Genomic DNA, 18250 nt, shown 5'->3' on the forward strand with positions numbered 1-18250 from the left:
CATTGAATCCAAACTAGTATAAAAACTCCGGTGTCTTTAATTCCTGCACTTTACTTCTGCATTTTAATTCTGTACTTCTTATTATCTCGCTATTACATCTAGTTGACTAATTGAAAAACTAGTCAACTTACAATAATTAATTTTAAAATAAGCAATTCACCCCCTCCCCTCTTGTACTTTCAATTGGTATTAGAGTAAGGCTCACATTTTTCTTTTGCTTAACAACTTGTGAGAAAAGATCATGGCTAATCAATTTATTGTCGGAGCACTCTTCCAAGAAGGAACATCGCAAGTGAGACCACCATATTTCAATGGACAATATTTCTCTCACTGGAAAGTGCGTATGAAAATATACGCAAAGTCTTATTATGTCAAGGTCTGGCGAGTTATCAAAAAGGGGAACCATCCTCTACCGGCTGCTGCTCAACCACCTGCTGATCCTGAAGATATAGATGAATATACTGATGAACAAATGGTAGTTGTGCAAGTTAATGCTAAAGCAAGGAATCTGCTTTATAATGCTATAAGTGGTGAGGAATATGAGAAAATTTCCAATTGCGATACAGCCAAAGAGATATGGGATAAACTTGAAGTTACTTATGAAGGAACCAGTAAAGTGAAAGAAACACATATCAATATGTTGGTTCATGACTACGAACTCTTCCAGATGAAAGAAGGAGAATTCATTGAAGAGATGTTTGCCAGAATTAGCAAAATCATTAGCGATCTAAAAGCTTTTGGCAAACCATACTCAAGTGGTGATCAAGTTAGAAAAATTCTGAGAAGTCTACCCACTACTTGAATCACAGGATTTGAACAAATTATCATACGATGAACTTCGAAGAGAATTTATAGCCTTCGAGAAAACTCATCTCAAGAAAACAAACCAAGAAGAAAAGAAGAAAACAATTGCTTTCAAGGCTACAACTGAAAGAGCTGACAATGATATTGATGACGACCCTGAAGCTCTTCAAGAAGAAATTGCCATGGTATCAAGGAACATGGATGGTTTAATGAGGAGATACATGAATACAAGAAGAGGCAGGATACCACCCAGGCAAACTAGGCAATATAACGAACAAGACAAAAATGATGGCAAATGCTATAAGTGTGGAAGATTTGGGCATGTTCAAGCTGAGTGTCCTGATCTTAAAAGAAAGGTTTCCAAAGGTTTTAACAAGAACAAATCATTTAGAAGTTGGAGTGATGAAAACAGTTCAGAACATGAAGAGATGCAAATCTATGTTTCATGACAATTCTAAAAAATGACATGAACAAACTCTCAGGGTGCTGGACAGATGAGGACACTTCAGATGACGAATGCAAAGATGACAATGAGAACTGTTTCATGACGCGAGGTAAGATCTTATAACTGTGAAAGATGTAATGAATTGCAGGATATTCTTGCCCTTACTTTGAAAGAGTCTCAAAAAATGATGAATGAACTAAAGAGACTCAACAAAGAAGTAAAAGACTGAAAACTCAAGCTGGAAGTATGCGGAATTGAAAAAGTACTTTAAGATGAGTTTCAGGAATTACAAATGCAACTCAATTGAATGTGCAAATTCACCAGTCATAGTTCTGTCAAGTTGAACCAGGCGACTTACAAGTCAACTGGAGAATGACCAGCCAGAAAAAAGTCCACTAGTACTAACACAAATAAAAGATCCAAAATTGGATCAGGACTTACGTGTCACTACTATAACAAAAGTGGACATAAATATTCATTTTGTCGATTTCGTAAATCAAATATCTCAGGATGGATTTGAAAACCCAAAAATAATCCTCAGTCCAGTAATACTAACCAACAAGGACCCAATCAAGCTTGGGTACTAATTATATTTTGCAAGAACACCACAGAAGGAGTCGCAAAGGAAAATGGTACTTAGATAGTGCATGTTCCAATCACATGACAGGTGACAAAAACCTGTTTAAAGAAGTTACAAAAATAGACGGAGAAAATGTCAAATTTGGTGATGACTCAAAAGGAAAAATAGTCGGTACCAGAACAGTTCCTTTCAATAATAATTGTGATATCACTGAGGTTTATCTTGTTGACGGACTTAACTACAATCTTCTGAGTATAAGTCAGCTATGCGACGCATGGTATGAAGTAAAGTTCAAGAAAACAGGTTGTGCTATTGAACATGAAACAAGTAAAATAATCCTCCCAGGTAAAATGTATGGAAATGTCTATATTCTTGATGGTTTTGAAAATATAGATGATCATATTTGTTTAACATCCATATCTGATGATCCATGGTTATGTCATAAGAAACTTGGTCATGCAAGCATGCATCTGATAGAGAAACTTTCCTATCATGATTTAGTTATTGGTTTACCTAAACTCAATTTCTCTAGAAATCATGTATGTGATGCATGTCAGATTGGTAAACAAACTAGAAATTCTGTCAAAAATAAATATATTGTATCTACTTCAAAGCCCTTGCAATTGCTTCATATGGACTTATTTGGACCCACTAGAACTGCTAGCATAGGAGGAAAACGATATGCCTTTGTTATTGTTGATGATTACTCACGCTTTACTTGGGTGATTTTTCTATCTCACAAAGATGAAGTTTTGAAAAATTTTGAGATCTTTTGTAAAAAGGTCGAAAGAGAAAAGGGGTATCTTATTACAACAATTCAAAGTGATCATGGAGGAGAATTTGAAAGCAGAGCATTTGAAGATTTATGCAATGATCAAGGATACACCCACAATCTCTGCTCCAAGGTCACCCCAACAGAATGGAGTTGTTGAGCGAAAAAATAGTACTTTACAAGATATGGCAAGAACTATGATACTAGAATATTCGTTGCCAAATCACTTCTGGGCAGAAGGAGTAAGTGCATCATGTCACATTCTCAATCGATGCCTCATAAGACCCATCCTGAAGAAGACTCTTTATGAATTGTGGAAAGGTAAACGACCCAATATAAGTTACTTTTATCCGTTTGGAAGCAAGTGCTTCATTCACAATAATGGTAAGGAAAATCTTGGAAAATTCGATCCAAGAAGTGACGAAGGTATTTTTCTGGGTTATTCATTAAATAGTAGATCCTTTAGAGTCTAAAATAAACGCACACTGTGTGTAGAAGAATCAGTACATGTTATCTTTGATGAAATAACACTTCGGCCGAGAAAGTAATTATTGCAGGTGATGAAGATCAAATTCAAAAAATTTAGGAGACAAGCAAATCTCAAGAGTTGACTAATAAACCTGATGGTGTAATGGAGTCAATTAATGAGATTAGCAATAGTCAATCAGAATCTCCGAAGGAGTCAACTAATCATACAAGTAAAATTCGTCCAAATGAATTGAGAAGTGAACCAGAATATCCTCAAACGTTTATCATAGGAGACCCAAGCGAAAGAATGAAAACCAGGGGAGCTATCAAGAAAAAGCAAACATAGCACTGATTTCCCAGATTGAACCACAGAAAATAGAAGAAGCTCTGAAAGACTCAAGATGGTTACAAGCAATGCAGGAAGAGCTAGATCAATTTGACAAAAATCAAAGTGTGGAAACTGCTGCCTAAGCCTGAAAACGCTCCTGTAATTGGAACAAAATGGGTTTTCAGAAATAAGCTAAATGAGGATGAAAAGGTTGTGAGAAATAAAGCCAGATTAGTAGCTCAAGGATACTCACAACAGGAAGGAGTCGACTACGACGAAACCTTTGCTCCAGTAGCTCGACTGGAATCAATACAAATTCTTCTTGCATACACATCCTTTAAAAGATTTAGGCTCTTCCAGATGGATGTCAAAAGTGTCTTTTTAAATGGTTTCATTGAGAAGGAGGTATATGTAAAACAACCCCCTGGATTTGAAGATTCAAAGTTTCCTTACCATGTGTACAAATTGACCAAAGCATTGTATGGACTTAAACAAGCTCCACGAGCATGGTACGAAAGACTCAGCTCATTTTTTATTGATCATGGATTTACAAGAGGTAAAGTAGACACTACCCTTTTTATTAAAAGATCATAGGAAGGTAATCTCATTATTCAAGTTTACATTGATGATATTATTTTTGGTAGTGCTAATCCTCGTCTGTGCACGGAATTTTCAAATCTTATGCAAAGTGAGTTTGAAATGAGTATGATGGGAGAGCTAACATTCTTTCTTGGACTTCAAATTCAACAATCTGAAGAAGGAACGTTTATATGTCAGACAAAATACACAAAGGAGTTGATTCAGAAGTTCGGTATGAGTAATGTTAAAGCTATTGGCACACCAATGAGTCCTTCAACAAGTTTTGACAAAGATGAACAGGGAAATCATGTTGATGAAACTAAATATCGTGGAATGATTGGCTCCCTTCTTTATCTAACTGCTAGTCGGCCAGATATTATGTTTAGTATTTGTAAATGTGCCAGGTTTTAGCCAGCTCCTAAAGAATCACATCTGACTGCAGTAAAGAGAATTATTCGATATCTCATTGGAACTATTTCTCACGGATTATGCTATCCACGCTCTAACAATTTTAAACTAGAAGGTTTTTCAGATGATGATCTTGCAGGTGATAAGAAAGACAGAAAAAGCACCAGCGGAACATGTTAATTACTTAGAAAAGCACTGATATTTTGGAACAGTAAAAAGCAAGGATCAGTTTCACTATCCACAACTGAGGCTGAGTATATCGCCATTGGACAATGTTGTGCAAAATTACTATAGATGTCTCATCAATTGGGTGACTATGAACTATTCTTTAAACCCATTCCAATTTTCTGTGATAACTCTAGCGCTATATGTCTCTCAAAAAATCCTATGTATCACTCTAGGGCAAAACATATAGACATCAAACATCATTTCATTAGAGATCATGTTCTTAAGGGAAATATAGAATTATCTTTTGTTGGAACTACTATTTTCACTAAACCTTTACTTGAAAACAGATTTTGCTTTTTAAGAGAATTACTTGGTATTATTTTTATTGATCATTAATATTAGGACCTATGTGATATTTTTATGTTTTGTATGCCTAATGTTTAAACTTTGTCTTTTCATAGTCATTAATAGCGCCTCCTAATTCCCTCTCTTTTCCTCTCTTTACACATCAGTTGCAGCGTTCAAGAAAGGAAAACCAATCATCACGCCTGTCCAACTGACACCTTTTCTTTTCATGTACCCAACCGTCAGAAACCCCTTCTTTTAATCTGTGAAACCCTCTTCCAATCTCCATCGTTCCCATCTCCTAGAAACTCTCTCCGAAACTCTCTTCAACCAGTTTCTTCCATGGCTAAACACTCTAAAAATCCCTCAGCCTCCACCAGGAAAAGTACTTGGTCCAGAGCAAAACCTTCTTCCCAGCCTCCAGAACAAGTAGACCTAGGGTCCGACCACTCAGAAGGCTTTGCCTCATCTCAGGCAGAACTCTCAGATCATTCTCATCCTCTAGGAGAAAAAGCCCTAGGAAAAAGACCTTTGGAAGAACCTCCTGAATCCTTTACTCCTAAGAAATCGAAAATAGATCTCTCAAGTTCGTTAGAGTCTGACCTAAATTTCTGGGATTCTCCAAACAGGAATTTTTTATTGTTCTGAAAGACAAGCCAATCGCTCATGGCAGAGTAGTCGACCTTGATGACATAGAAGCCCTAAACTATAAGGTAAAAGATCTGTTTGTTTATCAAGGCTGGTCAAAATTCTTTTCTGTTCCCCCTCCTATAGTCTATGAACCCCTAGTGAGAATATTTTATGCCAATCTTTGCTCTAGTAAGTCTGACAAGTTGGAATCCTTAGTGTTAGGAAAGCGCATCGTTCTTGATTGTGCCATGTTTGACTCAATTTTCCAGTGTAAGTATTCTGGTTTTTCCATACTTTTAAAAAATTCTTGGCCTGATGATTTTGAAATCACCTTTGATCAAGCAAAATGTTGTATTGCTGAGTGTTCATCTGAATCCCTCCCAAACCAGTTAGGTCCAAGTGATGTTAGCTTTGAAACTCGTGTTCTAGCGCACATTGTTGTAACTACTCTGCTCCCTCGTACTGGCTCATTCTCCTCCTTCTCTCAAAGAGATACCTTTTTTGTCTATTTCCTTGTGACCAAAATCAAGATCAAAATGTCCTCCTGAGTCATAAATTTATGATTGAAAGTGCTAATGATCCCACCAGTCTGTCCTATGTCATGGCCATCACTCATATTCTGGAAGCTCATAATATCTCTATTTCTGAAATATCCTTTCGTCTCTGTTTCAAAATCTTACAATTCTAGGGAGTTTGCTAGTATGGGATATGTGTGTGTGAAGGGCTCCTGAGTTAAGAAACAAGAAGGTAAGGTCAAGCATGTTCAACCTGATCCCAAGACCAAAGCCTCTGTTTCCCATCACAGTCTTAGTAATCCTGACCTTACTGAGAAACTGACTGCCATTGACAAACCAGCTGACCACCATCAAAGATCTTCTTGATGCCACTCAGTCCACTGTTGGGGACATTCATTCAATCTCTAAAGAGACAGGGTCTGATGTTTCAAAGATAAGGGTTGCAATTCTCAGAGTTAGGGAAAATGCAGTCAAGGCATTCAAGGAAGTACACGACAGGCTTGATGGAGTGACTGTCTCAGCTAATGCTAGCTTTGATCAATTGAAGGAGGCGATTTGTAACACTCTTACTTATTTCTTGCATCGTTAGTGTGGAAGTTTCAAATAATTTTTTTTTGCTGTGCTGTTTTGGACTGGATAACCAGTCGTTGGATGATTTTTTTTTTTATATAACTCTGCATGCATATCATGCTACAAATTCTGCTTTAGTATCTGGTGTATTGTTATTTTTATCCCCTCTTTGTTGATGTCAAAAAGGGGGAGAAGGCTATACATATATTCGTGCAGGTACATCCATTACAGAGGGAGTCGACTATAGATACTACAGGAGAAGTCGACTAAAAGAAGTAGTCCCAACGGCACCTATTGTGGGTGAGTCAACTGCACTCACTGAGGGGGAGTAAAATACAGGAAAGTTAACTGATGTTTACATATATTATTTTTTTGTCATCATCAAAAAGGGGGAGATTGTTAGGTTTTAGTTTTAATGATGAAAAATAATATAATTGCTTTTGATGTAGGGACTCAAAGAAATAAACCAAGATCGAAGTGCACAAAGAGAAACAATCCAACCTGAAGGAAGAAATCAATCAAAGATTGATTAAAGCATTCAAAAGGAAAAGAAGCACTGAAGATCCGGCGAGATAATCAATCCGAGATTGATTAAAGAGTTAAAAAGGAAAAGAAGCATTGAAGATCCGGCAAGATAATCAATCAGTAGCTATTACTGGAAAGACCCAGAATTAAGGAGCAAATCTGGCGCTATCAAGACTTAAAAATGGAAAGTTGTCAAAGTCCACACATCAAGAAAGAGTAACGGGAATTAACCTTATTCTTGGAAAGAATCAATTTCTTTCCAAGGATCAAATCTCTTGGGTTGGCAAATCTCTTCAGTAACGGTCTCCTACAAAGTATTTATACGCAACCTTAAGTCTTAGAGAGATATACTTTGATCAAACCAATTATCCTCTCTTTGTTCTAATTCAAACAAACACTGTAGCTCTACTAGATCTGTTGTGTAACAAGTTAGAGAAGAAAGAGATAAAAATACTGGTAAGACATTGTATCAAGAAAAAATGAGTGACATAGAAACTGAGTTGTTGGTGTAAACTACACCATTCACTTTGTACTCAAGAAACTTAATCACTAAAAGAGAACTCCCTTGCAACCCAAGGGGACTGGACTAGGATTCACACTGAATCTGAACCAGTATAAAAACTCCGGTGTCTTTAATTTCTGCACTTTATTTCTGCACTTCTTATTATCTCGCTATTACATCTAGTCGACTAATTGAAAAACTAGTCAACTTATAATAATTAATTTTAAAATAAGCACCTCACCCCCCATCCCCCTCTTGTTCTTTGTAGGACCGAAAAAATATAATGAAAGCAAATGTAAATGATCTACATATATCATGTAAGATAAATCCTGACAGTTCGAGAGTCAATCTTATGGTGAACTTTTTTTAGAGAACATCTGTTTTAATTGTGGAAAAAATCTACTTTGATTCTTTTCCAGAAAACAGTTTAGTTTGATTCATAGTAATCAACAAATTACAGCGGATAAAAACTGAATTATAAATGTATCATAATAGCAAGTACATGTCATGACACATAAATAGATCGAAAAGACACAAGGAAAGCAAATGTAAATGAACTACATATGATATATCATGTAAGATAAAATCTAGTTACAATGATCATATGATATTCATTTTGGTGAAAGACTACACTGCTTCTTTTCTGGAAACGTTTTAACTTTATTTGTAGTAATATACAAATTACAGGGAAGAAAATTTGAATAACAAATGTATCACAATAGCAAGGTGCATGCTTTAAATATCCACCCTTTTAAAATATAATGAACCCTAAATTATCATTAAAATATAATCCAAAATTAAACAGCAAAATAAAATAAGTTGTTATAGCATCTTCTTGTTCAAGGTTTACCGGTGGTGACGAGTTTGCGGAAGATCCATCCGAATGCCTGTGAGAGTTCCTTGAACATATGAAACTATAATGGTGGCAAAGAGATGGACCCTCCTGAAATTGAAAAGCCTAATTTTTGGCTTGTCGTTTGTGAATCGGCAGCTTTATTCCTCTTTCATTGGTCTTAACGGAGGAACAAGTAATTAGTATTGTGAAACGCTGCCTTTTTTTTTTTTAAGTAATACTCGCTCCATTTAGGTTTCTTTTTATTTTTGCAGGTATACTAAAAATAAATTTTATTTTTATATGTTACTTTACGGCTTTACGCTTATTAAGAGAAGACAATTTTTTTTGTGTTATATTTATTACTCATTTCAAATTATTTTTCTCTAATCCAATAAAATATACATCAATTAATATGGATATCATGTATTATTTCTTAAGGGACGTGAAAAGTTAAAATGTATCAAGAAAAAATGAACGGAAGGAGTAATTGATTATTGTCTTAAAATGTGAGGAATAAATCTTTAAAAAGAAGAGATTATAGATAAATACATTTCTTGATATATATATATAGAGATCGGTAAATGGCCAAATATACCTCTGTACTTTCGAAAATGGTCTAAAAATAGCCATCATTATACTATTGGGTTATCTATACCCATGCAGTCATACTTTGGGTTCAAATATACCCCTCATTTAAACGGAAGGACACGTGTCATCTTCCTGTTGATCAATTCTAAATATCTTCTAATTAATTGAAAAGACTCATTAATCATACCCGAAAAGAAATTTTTTAAAGCAATTTTTTTTTGTAAAAACTAAAAAAAACTGAAATTATTTTTACTAAAAACTGAAAAAAAAAAAAAGGAAATATTTTTTTTCCAGTTTTTACAAAAAAGATGCTTTAGTAAACTGAAAAATATATTCTAAAATAATGTTTTTGAAAAACCTGGAAAACAAAAAACTGAAAATCAATTTTCTAAAGCAATTTTTTTTGTATTTTACTAAAAACTGAAAAAAAAATTCCAGTTTTTACAAAAAAACTGCTTTAAAAAAAGCTGAAAATATTTTCTAAAACTATATTTTTGTAAAAACTGGAAAAAAAAAACTAAAAAACAAATTTCTAAAGCAGTGTTTTTGTAAAAACTAAAAAAATAAATATATATATTTTTCAGTTTTTAGTTAAAAATATTTCAGTTTTTAATTGCTTTAGAAAATTATTTTTCAGTTTTTTTTTTTCAGTTTTTACAAAAATATTGTTTTAGAAAATATGTTTCAGTTTTTTAACGCAGTTTTTTTATAAAGACTGGAAAAAAATATTTTCGTTTTTTTTCCAATTTTTAGTAAAAAAAATTTTAGTTTTTAAATTTTTTTACAAAAAAACAAAATTATTTTTCGAATATGAATAAAGTCTTTTTAATTAATCCAAAATTAGTTTTAAAACTTTTTTCCCGAGCTGATGCCTAAATGGATGCCGCATCCCCAAATTCTGGGCACGAAAGTCAAATTGGTGGAAGAGAATGTACTATTTGTCCTCAAAATCGAGACAAGGTGTGCAGATATTACATTAATTAATTTATGTACTTCCTTGTCCTTATCCCTTGTTTGGCTATAATTAAATAAAGTGATTTTGATTGGAAACTTTTACCGGATCCTTTTTTTAAAAATAATTCTAGTATTCATAGATTTTTCTCCTAAATATTATTGTAACAATAAATTTTTGCGTCGAGAAAAATAAATAATCAAAACTAAAAAATTGTGTAACAAATATAATATTTGATTTCAATAAATGAAAGTGTTACAATCTCTATGGTATTCATCTGATTCTTCAAGAATATAAACTATCTTGATGAGCTTGGTTTTGATTTTGATTCAAGAGCTTGTAAAGCTTGGTCTTGAATCTCCTTCTTGAGCTTGAATTTGGATTTGATCACGAACAAGTAATTTGATCTTGAACGCCTTGGTATTTGATTTGGTTTCGTTCTTGATCTTGAACTTGAACTTGTAGCTTGAGTGCTTGAGTATTTGAACTTGTAACTTGTAGAGAAATTTGCGGTATTTGATCCACGAGCTCTCTGCTTGCTTCTTGTTATCACTTCTGGTCGTGTCTTCTAGTTTTATGAAGATCTTTATTTATAGTTGTAGGGAGTGGTGTGGCTCTGCAATTTGATTGGTCCATTTGAAGTGACCAATGCCATCCAGACACTTGGCACAACTCTATTGGTTGTTAATTTGACTTGGTATGCCACCTCTCTTGACACATGACATGATTTTATTGGCTCATTTATTTATCTTGGATCGCCACATCATTTGACACGTATATTGATTTTATTGGCTCGTTCTTTTTACTTGGATTACCATATCACTTGACACGTGGCATGAGCATGGGCTTTAAGATGGGCTAATAGCCATTTGGACCTTGGGCCAATGAAGTGAGCTTATCATTTAATTTGTAGCTCAATTAAATAGACTAGCCCAACACATATATATTGAATTAAAATAGTTAACCCAATTTACTAGCCATAATATTTGTTGGACTATTGCCTTGAATTTGATATGGTCCAAATTATTTTATGAATTTAAATCTGATAATATTTAAATGCTTACAAATACCCCGTGCTTCAAGATTTGTGGGTTTGCATGTTCTCCGAAACCTCAAAGACAAGGCTTGAAGCACCGTTGAAACAATACTTCTATTTTTTGACATCACATGACAAGGCTCAAAAGATCTTAACCTTAATAGCTTAAAATTTCTAAAGCTTGCAACATCAAGCTTTCGTTTCTTTAGTCGTTGGCAACAATGTTTTTCTCTTTTTATTTTTTTTTAAGCTGCTTATTTCCAGGCATTTTTATGGTAGAAGCATTACGTAAGGCCCAAAATGTAATCTTGATGATTTACATTTAAATATTACTTTCCATAAAGGCAATTTACTATTAAAGAAAAATGAATGAGATGATAAATCACATTATATCCTTTCAAGATATCTACTCCACGTTAGATATCGATACTAGCTGCCGACTAGAATATATCAGGTATAAGAAGTTGAGTCCTTTTAGGAGATAGGGCAAGCAATTTGACTTCATGTGAAAGACTGATATGTATATAACCACCGTCCCAATTGTTACTCTATATAAAGGGCCTCTTGTTTACGTTGTGCCTCGCCCAACCATAGTATATTTGGCTTCTCCCCCTTTTCGACATCACCTAGCTCCTTCATAGTTTACTACGGAAAGTTCAAAGGGAAACCTACTTATCCAGATGCAATTAATCCTTGCTTGTAAATCACACAGTTTTTCATGCATACTTCCGTGATATAGCCATTCCCCATTCATGTGGGGGATTGTTGAGGTTTTATTTTAAGATGTAATATTCTTAAAATGAGGGTGAATGGGAAATGGAGGGAAAATGAAATTTTGAGTAAAATTTTAAGTTTCCCCCTCTTAACAATGAGACATTGTCCCATATTGAAAGTGGAAGACATTTTTGGTGGGTATATATATAATTGCTCTTCTTGTAGCTCTTAAAGAGTTAAGAAGAAAGCAAGCCTCGCGCCGTCGTCGTCGTCGCTCGCTCGGCTCGGCTTCGGCTACGGCTACGGCTTCGGCTTCGGCTTCGGCAGCCGGACAATTTGGCAGCCGGATAATGGTCTTCCCACCATGAAGTGCTTGCTCCACAAATATGAAGTGCTTGCTCCACAAATATGTAATGCTTGATCCACCATGAAGGGTGGACGTTTGGTCTTGCACTCCTTCTTGGCTGCTATATATATATGAGCAGCAAATGTTGAAGAAATACTCAACTAAACATACAATTCGCTCAACAAATTGGCTATACATTGCACTCCTTCCTCTCAGAACTTCCATACGTGTTTCTGAGTATATACTCCTTCGTTCTGCATTATTTTTTAACTTCAAACAAAGCAACTGTAAGTGTGATTTGCTACCGAACTTTATGTTCGCCGAAACACTGGGGTTTGAAGTACCGCTACACCAGTGTGTTATTCGTTCTATCCTAGGAGGAAATAATCCATTACCTTGGGTACTAGGAGGGGATTAAATTCCTAATCACATAGTCATTGTTTGCCTATATGTGGATGATATGTTGATAATGAGTAATGACATTGCCAACATAAATGCTACTAAGCGTATGCTCAATAGCAAGTTTGATATGAAAGACTTGGGAGTTGCTGATTTAATTCTGGGAATTAAGATCAATAAGACTCCTCAAGGTCTGGCATTGTCACAATCTCATTATATTAAGACAGTACTTGAAAAATTCAAGCACTTGGGCTTTAAAGTTGCAAAGACTCCAATTGACGTGAATCTTGCATTAGCAAAGAACAAAGGCCAAAGCATATCACAATTGGATTATGCTCGTGTATTGGGATGCTTAATGTATATCATGAATTGTACACGATCAGACATAGCTTGTGCTATAAGTAAACTGAGTCGATATACGAGCAATCCAGGCCAATCTCATTGGATGGCAATGAAACGAGTTTTGGGATATTTAGAACATACCCAGAACTTTGAATTGCACTACAGTAATTTCCCTGCGGTGATTGAGGGATACTGTGATGCAAATTGGATCACCGGTTCAACTAATTCTAAGTCCACGAGTGGATATGTATTCACTATTGGTGGAGGAGCGGTATCTTGGAAGTCGTCCAAACAAACATGTATTGCCCGCTCTACAATGGAGGCTGAATTCATAGCCTTAGATAAAGCCGGTGAAGAAGCTGAATGGCTCCGGAATTTCTTGGAAGACATTCCATTTTGGCCCAAACCGTTGGCACCAATATGCATATATTGTGATAGTCAAGCGGCAATTGGAAGGGCTGGGAGCGTCATGTATAACGGTAAATCTCGTCATATACGACGAAGACATAAAACCGTTAGGCAATTACTCTCTAGAGGAATTATCACAATTGACTATGTAAAGTCAAGTGATAATGTGTCGGATCCACTTACAAAAGGCCTAACTAGAGAGGTAGTTGAGAAATCATCAAGGGGAATGGGGCTATGGCCGAGAACAAGTCATTGTGGCGGTAACTCTACCTAGAAGACTGGAGATCCCAAGATCTAGGTTCAAAGAGATCAAACAAAGTCATTAATGACGGTTCAACATTGTCAAATAAAATTTTAGTCCATTCTCGTGATGAGACAATGTTTAGTACCAAGGATAAAGCATTAAGGCTTTTTAATGATTTCTAAATTTGATACGGGGTATATCAAATAGTGTATCTACAGGATGACACGTTTAGGAATCACCTATTTAAGTGTGAAGTGTGAGCCGCTTCAAGGAGAACTTTGTAAGGCCAGTTCTCTACGCACTTATGAAACCAGGCGGTGTTCATGGCTGAAACGAACACAACAATGAGAACCAAAGACGGTTAAGGGTTGATTGTGTGACTTATGGTTGTCTAGGTATACACCAAAGATCGACGGTTCAAAGATATCAAATCTACCGATTGACCGAGTATATCCGACATAAGTTTACTACGGAAAGTTCAAAGGAAAACCTACTTATCCAGATGCAATTAATCCTTGCTTGTAAATCACACAGTTTTTCATGCATACTTCCGTGATATAGCCATTCCCCATTCATGTGGGGGATTGTTGAGGTTTTATTTTTTAAGATGTAATATTCTTAAAATTAGGGTGAATGGGAAATGGAGGGAAAATAAAATTTTGAGTAAAATTTTAAGTTTCCCCTCTTAACAATGAGACATTGTCCCATATTGGAAGTGGAAGACATTTTTGGTGGGTATATATATAATTGCTCTTCTTGTAGCTCTTAAAGAGTTAAGAAGAAAGCAAGCCTCGCGCCGTCGCCGTCGTCGCTCGCTCGGCTTCGGCTACGGCTACGGCTTCGGCTTCGGCTTCGGATTTGGATTTGGATTTGGATTTGGTCAAATGATCGATTGATTGATTAATTTTTTGGACCAAATTTATTTGTTAATAGTAAATATTAACGTAAGATTATCCGTATTTGTAAACGGATATTTTCCAATCCGTGTATTGATAATTTGGCAGCCGGATAATGGTCTTCCCACCATGAAGTGCTTGCTCCACAAATATGAAGTGCTTGCTCCACAAATATGTAATGCTTGATCCACCATGAAGGGTGGACGTTTGGTCTTGCACTCCTTCTTGGCTGCTATATATATATGAGCAGCAAATGTTGAAGAAATACTCAACTAAACATACAATTCGCTCAACAAATTGGTTATACATTGCACTCCTTCCTCTCAGAACTTCCATACATTTTTCTGAGTATATACTCCTTCGTTCTGCATTGTATTTTAACTTCAAACAAAGCAACTGTAAGTGTGATTTGCTACCGAACTTTGTGTTCGCCGAAACACTGGGGTTTGAAGTACCGCTACACCAGTGTGTTATTCGTTCTATCCTAGGAGGAAATAATCCATTACCTTGGGTACTAGGAGGGGATTAAATTCCTAATCACATAGTCATTGTTTGCCTATATGTGGATGATATGTTGATAATGAGTAATGACATTGCCAACATAAATGCTACTAAGCGTATGCTCAATAGCAAGTTTGATATGAAAGACTTGGGAGTTGCTGATTTAATTCTGGGAATTAAGATCAATAAGACTCCTCAAGGTCTGGCATTGTCACAATCTCATTATATTAAGACAGTACTTGAAAAATTCAAGCACTTGGGCTTTAAAGTTGCAAAGACTCCAATTGACGTGAATCTTGCATTAGCAAAGAACAAAGGCCAAAGCATATCACAATTGGATTATGCTCGTGTATTGGGATGCTTAATGTATATCATGAATTGTACACGACCAGACATAGCTTGTGCTATAAGTAAACTGAGTCGATATACGAGCAATCCAGGCCAATCTCATTGGATGGCAATGAAACGAGTTTTGGGATATTTAGAACATACCCAGAACTTTGAATTGCACTACAGTAATTTCCCTGCGGTGATTGAGGGATACTGTGATGCAAATTGGATCATCGGTTCAACTGATTCTAAGTCCACGAGTGGATATATATTCACTATTGGTGGAGGAGCGGTATCTTGGAAGTCGTCCAAACAAACATGTATTGCCCGCTCTACAATGGAGGCTGAATTCATAGCCTTAGATAAAGCCGGTGAAGAAGCTGAATGGCTCCGGAATTTCTTGGAAGACATTCCATTTTGGCCCAAACCGTTGGCACCAATATGCATACATTGTGATAGTCAAGCGGCAATTGGAAGGGCTGGGAGCGTCATGTATAACGGTAAATCTCGTCATATACGACGAAGACATAAAACCGTTAGGCAATTACTCTCTAGAGGAATTATCACAATTGACTATGTAAAGTCAAGTGATAATGTGTCGGATCCACTTACAAAAGGCCTAACTAGAGAGGTAGTTGAGAAATCATCAAGGGGAATGGGGCTATGGCCGAGAACAAGTCATTGTGGCGGTAACTCTACCTAGAAGACTGGAGATCCCAAGATCTAGGTTCAAAGAGATCAAACAAAGTCATTAATGACGGTTCAACATTGTCAAATAAAATTTTAGTCCATTCTCGTGATGAGACAATGTTCAGTACCAAGGATAAAGCATTAAGGCTTTTTAATGATTTCTAAATTTGATACGGGGTATATCAAATAGTGTATCTACAGGATGACACGTTTAGGAATTACCTATTTAAGTGTGAAGTGTGAGCCGCTTCAAGGAGAACTTTGTAAGGCCAGTTCTCTACGCACTTATGAAATCAGGCGGTGTTCATGGCTGAAACGAACACAACAATGAGAACCAAAGACGGTTAAGGGTTGATTGTGTGACTTATGGTTGTCTAGGTATACACCAAAGATCGACGGTTCAAAGATATCAAATCTACCGATTGACCGAGTAGATCCGACATAAGTTTACTACGGAAAGTTCAAAGGGAAACCTACTTATCCAGATGCAATTAATCCTTGCTTGTAAATCACACAGTTTTTCATGCATACTTCCGTGATATAGCCATTCCCCATTCATGTGGGGGATTGTTGAGGTTTTATTTTTTAAGATGTAATATTCTTAAAATGAGGGTGAATGGGAAATGGAGGGAAAATGAAATTTTGAGTAAAATTTTAAGTTTCCCCTCTTAACAATGAGACATTGTCCCATATTGGAAGTGGAAGACATTTTTGGTGGGTATATATATAATTGCTCTTCTTGTAGCTCTTAAAGAGTTAAGAAGAAAGCAAGCCTCGCGCCGTCGTCGTCGTCGCTCGCTCGGCTCGGCTTCGGCTACGGCTACGGCTACGGCTTCGGCTTCGGCTTCGGCTTCGGCTTCGGATTTGGATTTGGATTTGGATTTGGTCAAATGATCGATTGATTGATTAATTTTTTGGACCAAATTTATTTGTTAATAGTAAATATTAACGTAAGATTATCCGTATTTGTAAACGGATATTTTCCAATCCGTGTATTGATAATTTGGCAGCCGGATAATGGTCTTCCCACCATGAAGTGCTTGCTCCACAAATATGAAGTGCTTGCTCCACAAATATGTAATGCTTGATCCACCATGAAGGGTGGACGTTTGGTCTTGCACTCCTTCTTGGCTGCTATATATATATGAGCAGCAAATGTTGAAGAAATACTCAACTAAACATACAATTCGCTCAACAAATTGGCTATACATTGCACTCCTTCCTCTCAGAACTTCCATACGTTTTTCTGAGTATATACTCCTTCGTTCTGCATTGTTTTTTAACTTCAAACAAAGCAACTGTAAGTGTGATTTGCTACCGAACTTTGTGTTCGCCGAAACACTGGGGTTTGAAGTACCGCTCTACACCAGTGTGTTATTCGTTCTATCCTGGGAGGAAATAATCCATTACCTTGGGTACTAGGAGGGGATTAAATTCCTAATCACATAGTCATTGTTTGCCTATATGTGGATGATATGTTGATAATGAGTAATGACATTGCCAACATAAATGCTACTAAGCGTATGCTCAATAGCAAGTTTGATATGAAAGACTTGGGAGTTGTTGATTTAATTCTGGGAATTAAGATCAATAAGACTCCTCAAGGTCTGGCATTGTCACAATCTCATTATATTAAGACAGTACTTGAAAAATTCAAGCACTTGGGCTTTAAAGTTGCAAAGACTCCAATTGACGTGAATCTTGCATTAGCAAAGAACAAAGGCCAAAGCATATCACAATTGGATTATGCTCGTGTATTGGGATGCTTAATGTATATCATGAATTGTACACGACCAGACATAGCTTGTGCTATAAGTAAACTGAGTCGATATACGAGCAATCCAGGCCAATCTCATTGGATGGCAATGAAATGAGTTTTGGGATATTTAGAACATACCCAGAACTTTGAATTGCACTACAGTAATTTCCATGCGGTGATTGAGGGATACTGTGATGCAAATTGGATCACCGGTTCAACTGATTCTAAGTCCACGAGTGGATTTGGGTACTAGGAGGGGATTAAATTCCTTAAGGAAACACTGTGAATTCAGTGGGCTCGAATTTATTATTATTGTTTCATTACGTTAACTTATATTTTGCAGAATTAATATTTACAAATACAGCAATATTGACCGGGAATAACAATCTTAAGGAATTTAATATTTATTTCTGTACTTGTGTTATTCTTATTATTCTGCAAACTAAAACCTTTGTGGTTTGTGTACTCCCGTTTTGGAGAGTTAAGCCTTCGTGGCGTTTTGTTGGATATTAAAATCTACGTGATTTTTACTCCAGTTTGAAAACGTGTATTAAACGTTTGTTTGTGTCAT

General features: G+C 36.0%; 1 protein-coding gene across 1 annotated transcript; it reads left to right on the forward strand.

The window, feature by feature from the left end:
- The first annotated feature begins 241 nt into the window (after positions 1 to 241).
- On the forward strand, positions 242 to 3991 carry LOC142172107 (uncharacterized). Its single transcript, XM_075235881.1, has 7 exons — positions 242 to 766; positions 810 to 1170; positions 1287 to 1358; positions 1917 to 2262; positions 2612 to 2843; positions 3188 to 3348; positions 3583 to 3991. Exons 1-7 carry the CDS (start codon positions 242 to 244, stop codon positions 3989 to 3991), a joined length of 2106 nt encoding a protein of 701 aa, XP_075091982.1.
- The last annotated feature ends 14259 nt before the right edge of the window (positions 3992 to 18250 follow it).

This window comes from Nicotiana tabacum, chromosome 17, assembly GCF_000715075.1.
Source record: "Nicotiana tabacum cultivar K326 chromosome 17, ASM71507v2, whole genome shotgun sequence".
In the NCBI taxonomy this organism is placed as follows: domain Eukaryota; kingdom Viridiplantae; phylum Streptophyta; class Magnoliopsida; order Solanales; family Solanaceae; genus Nicotiana; species Nicotiana tabacum.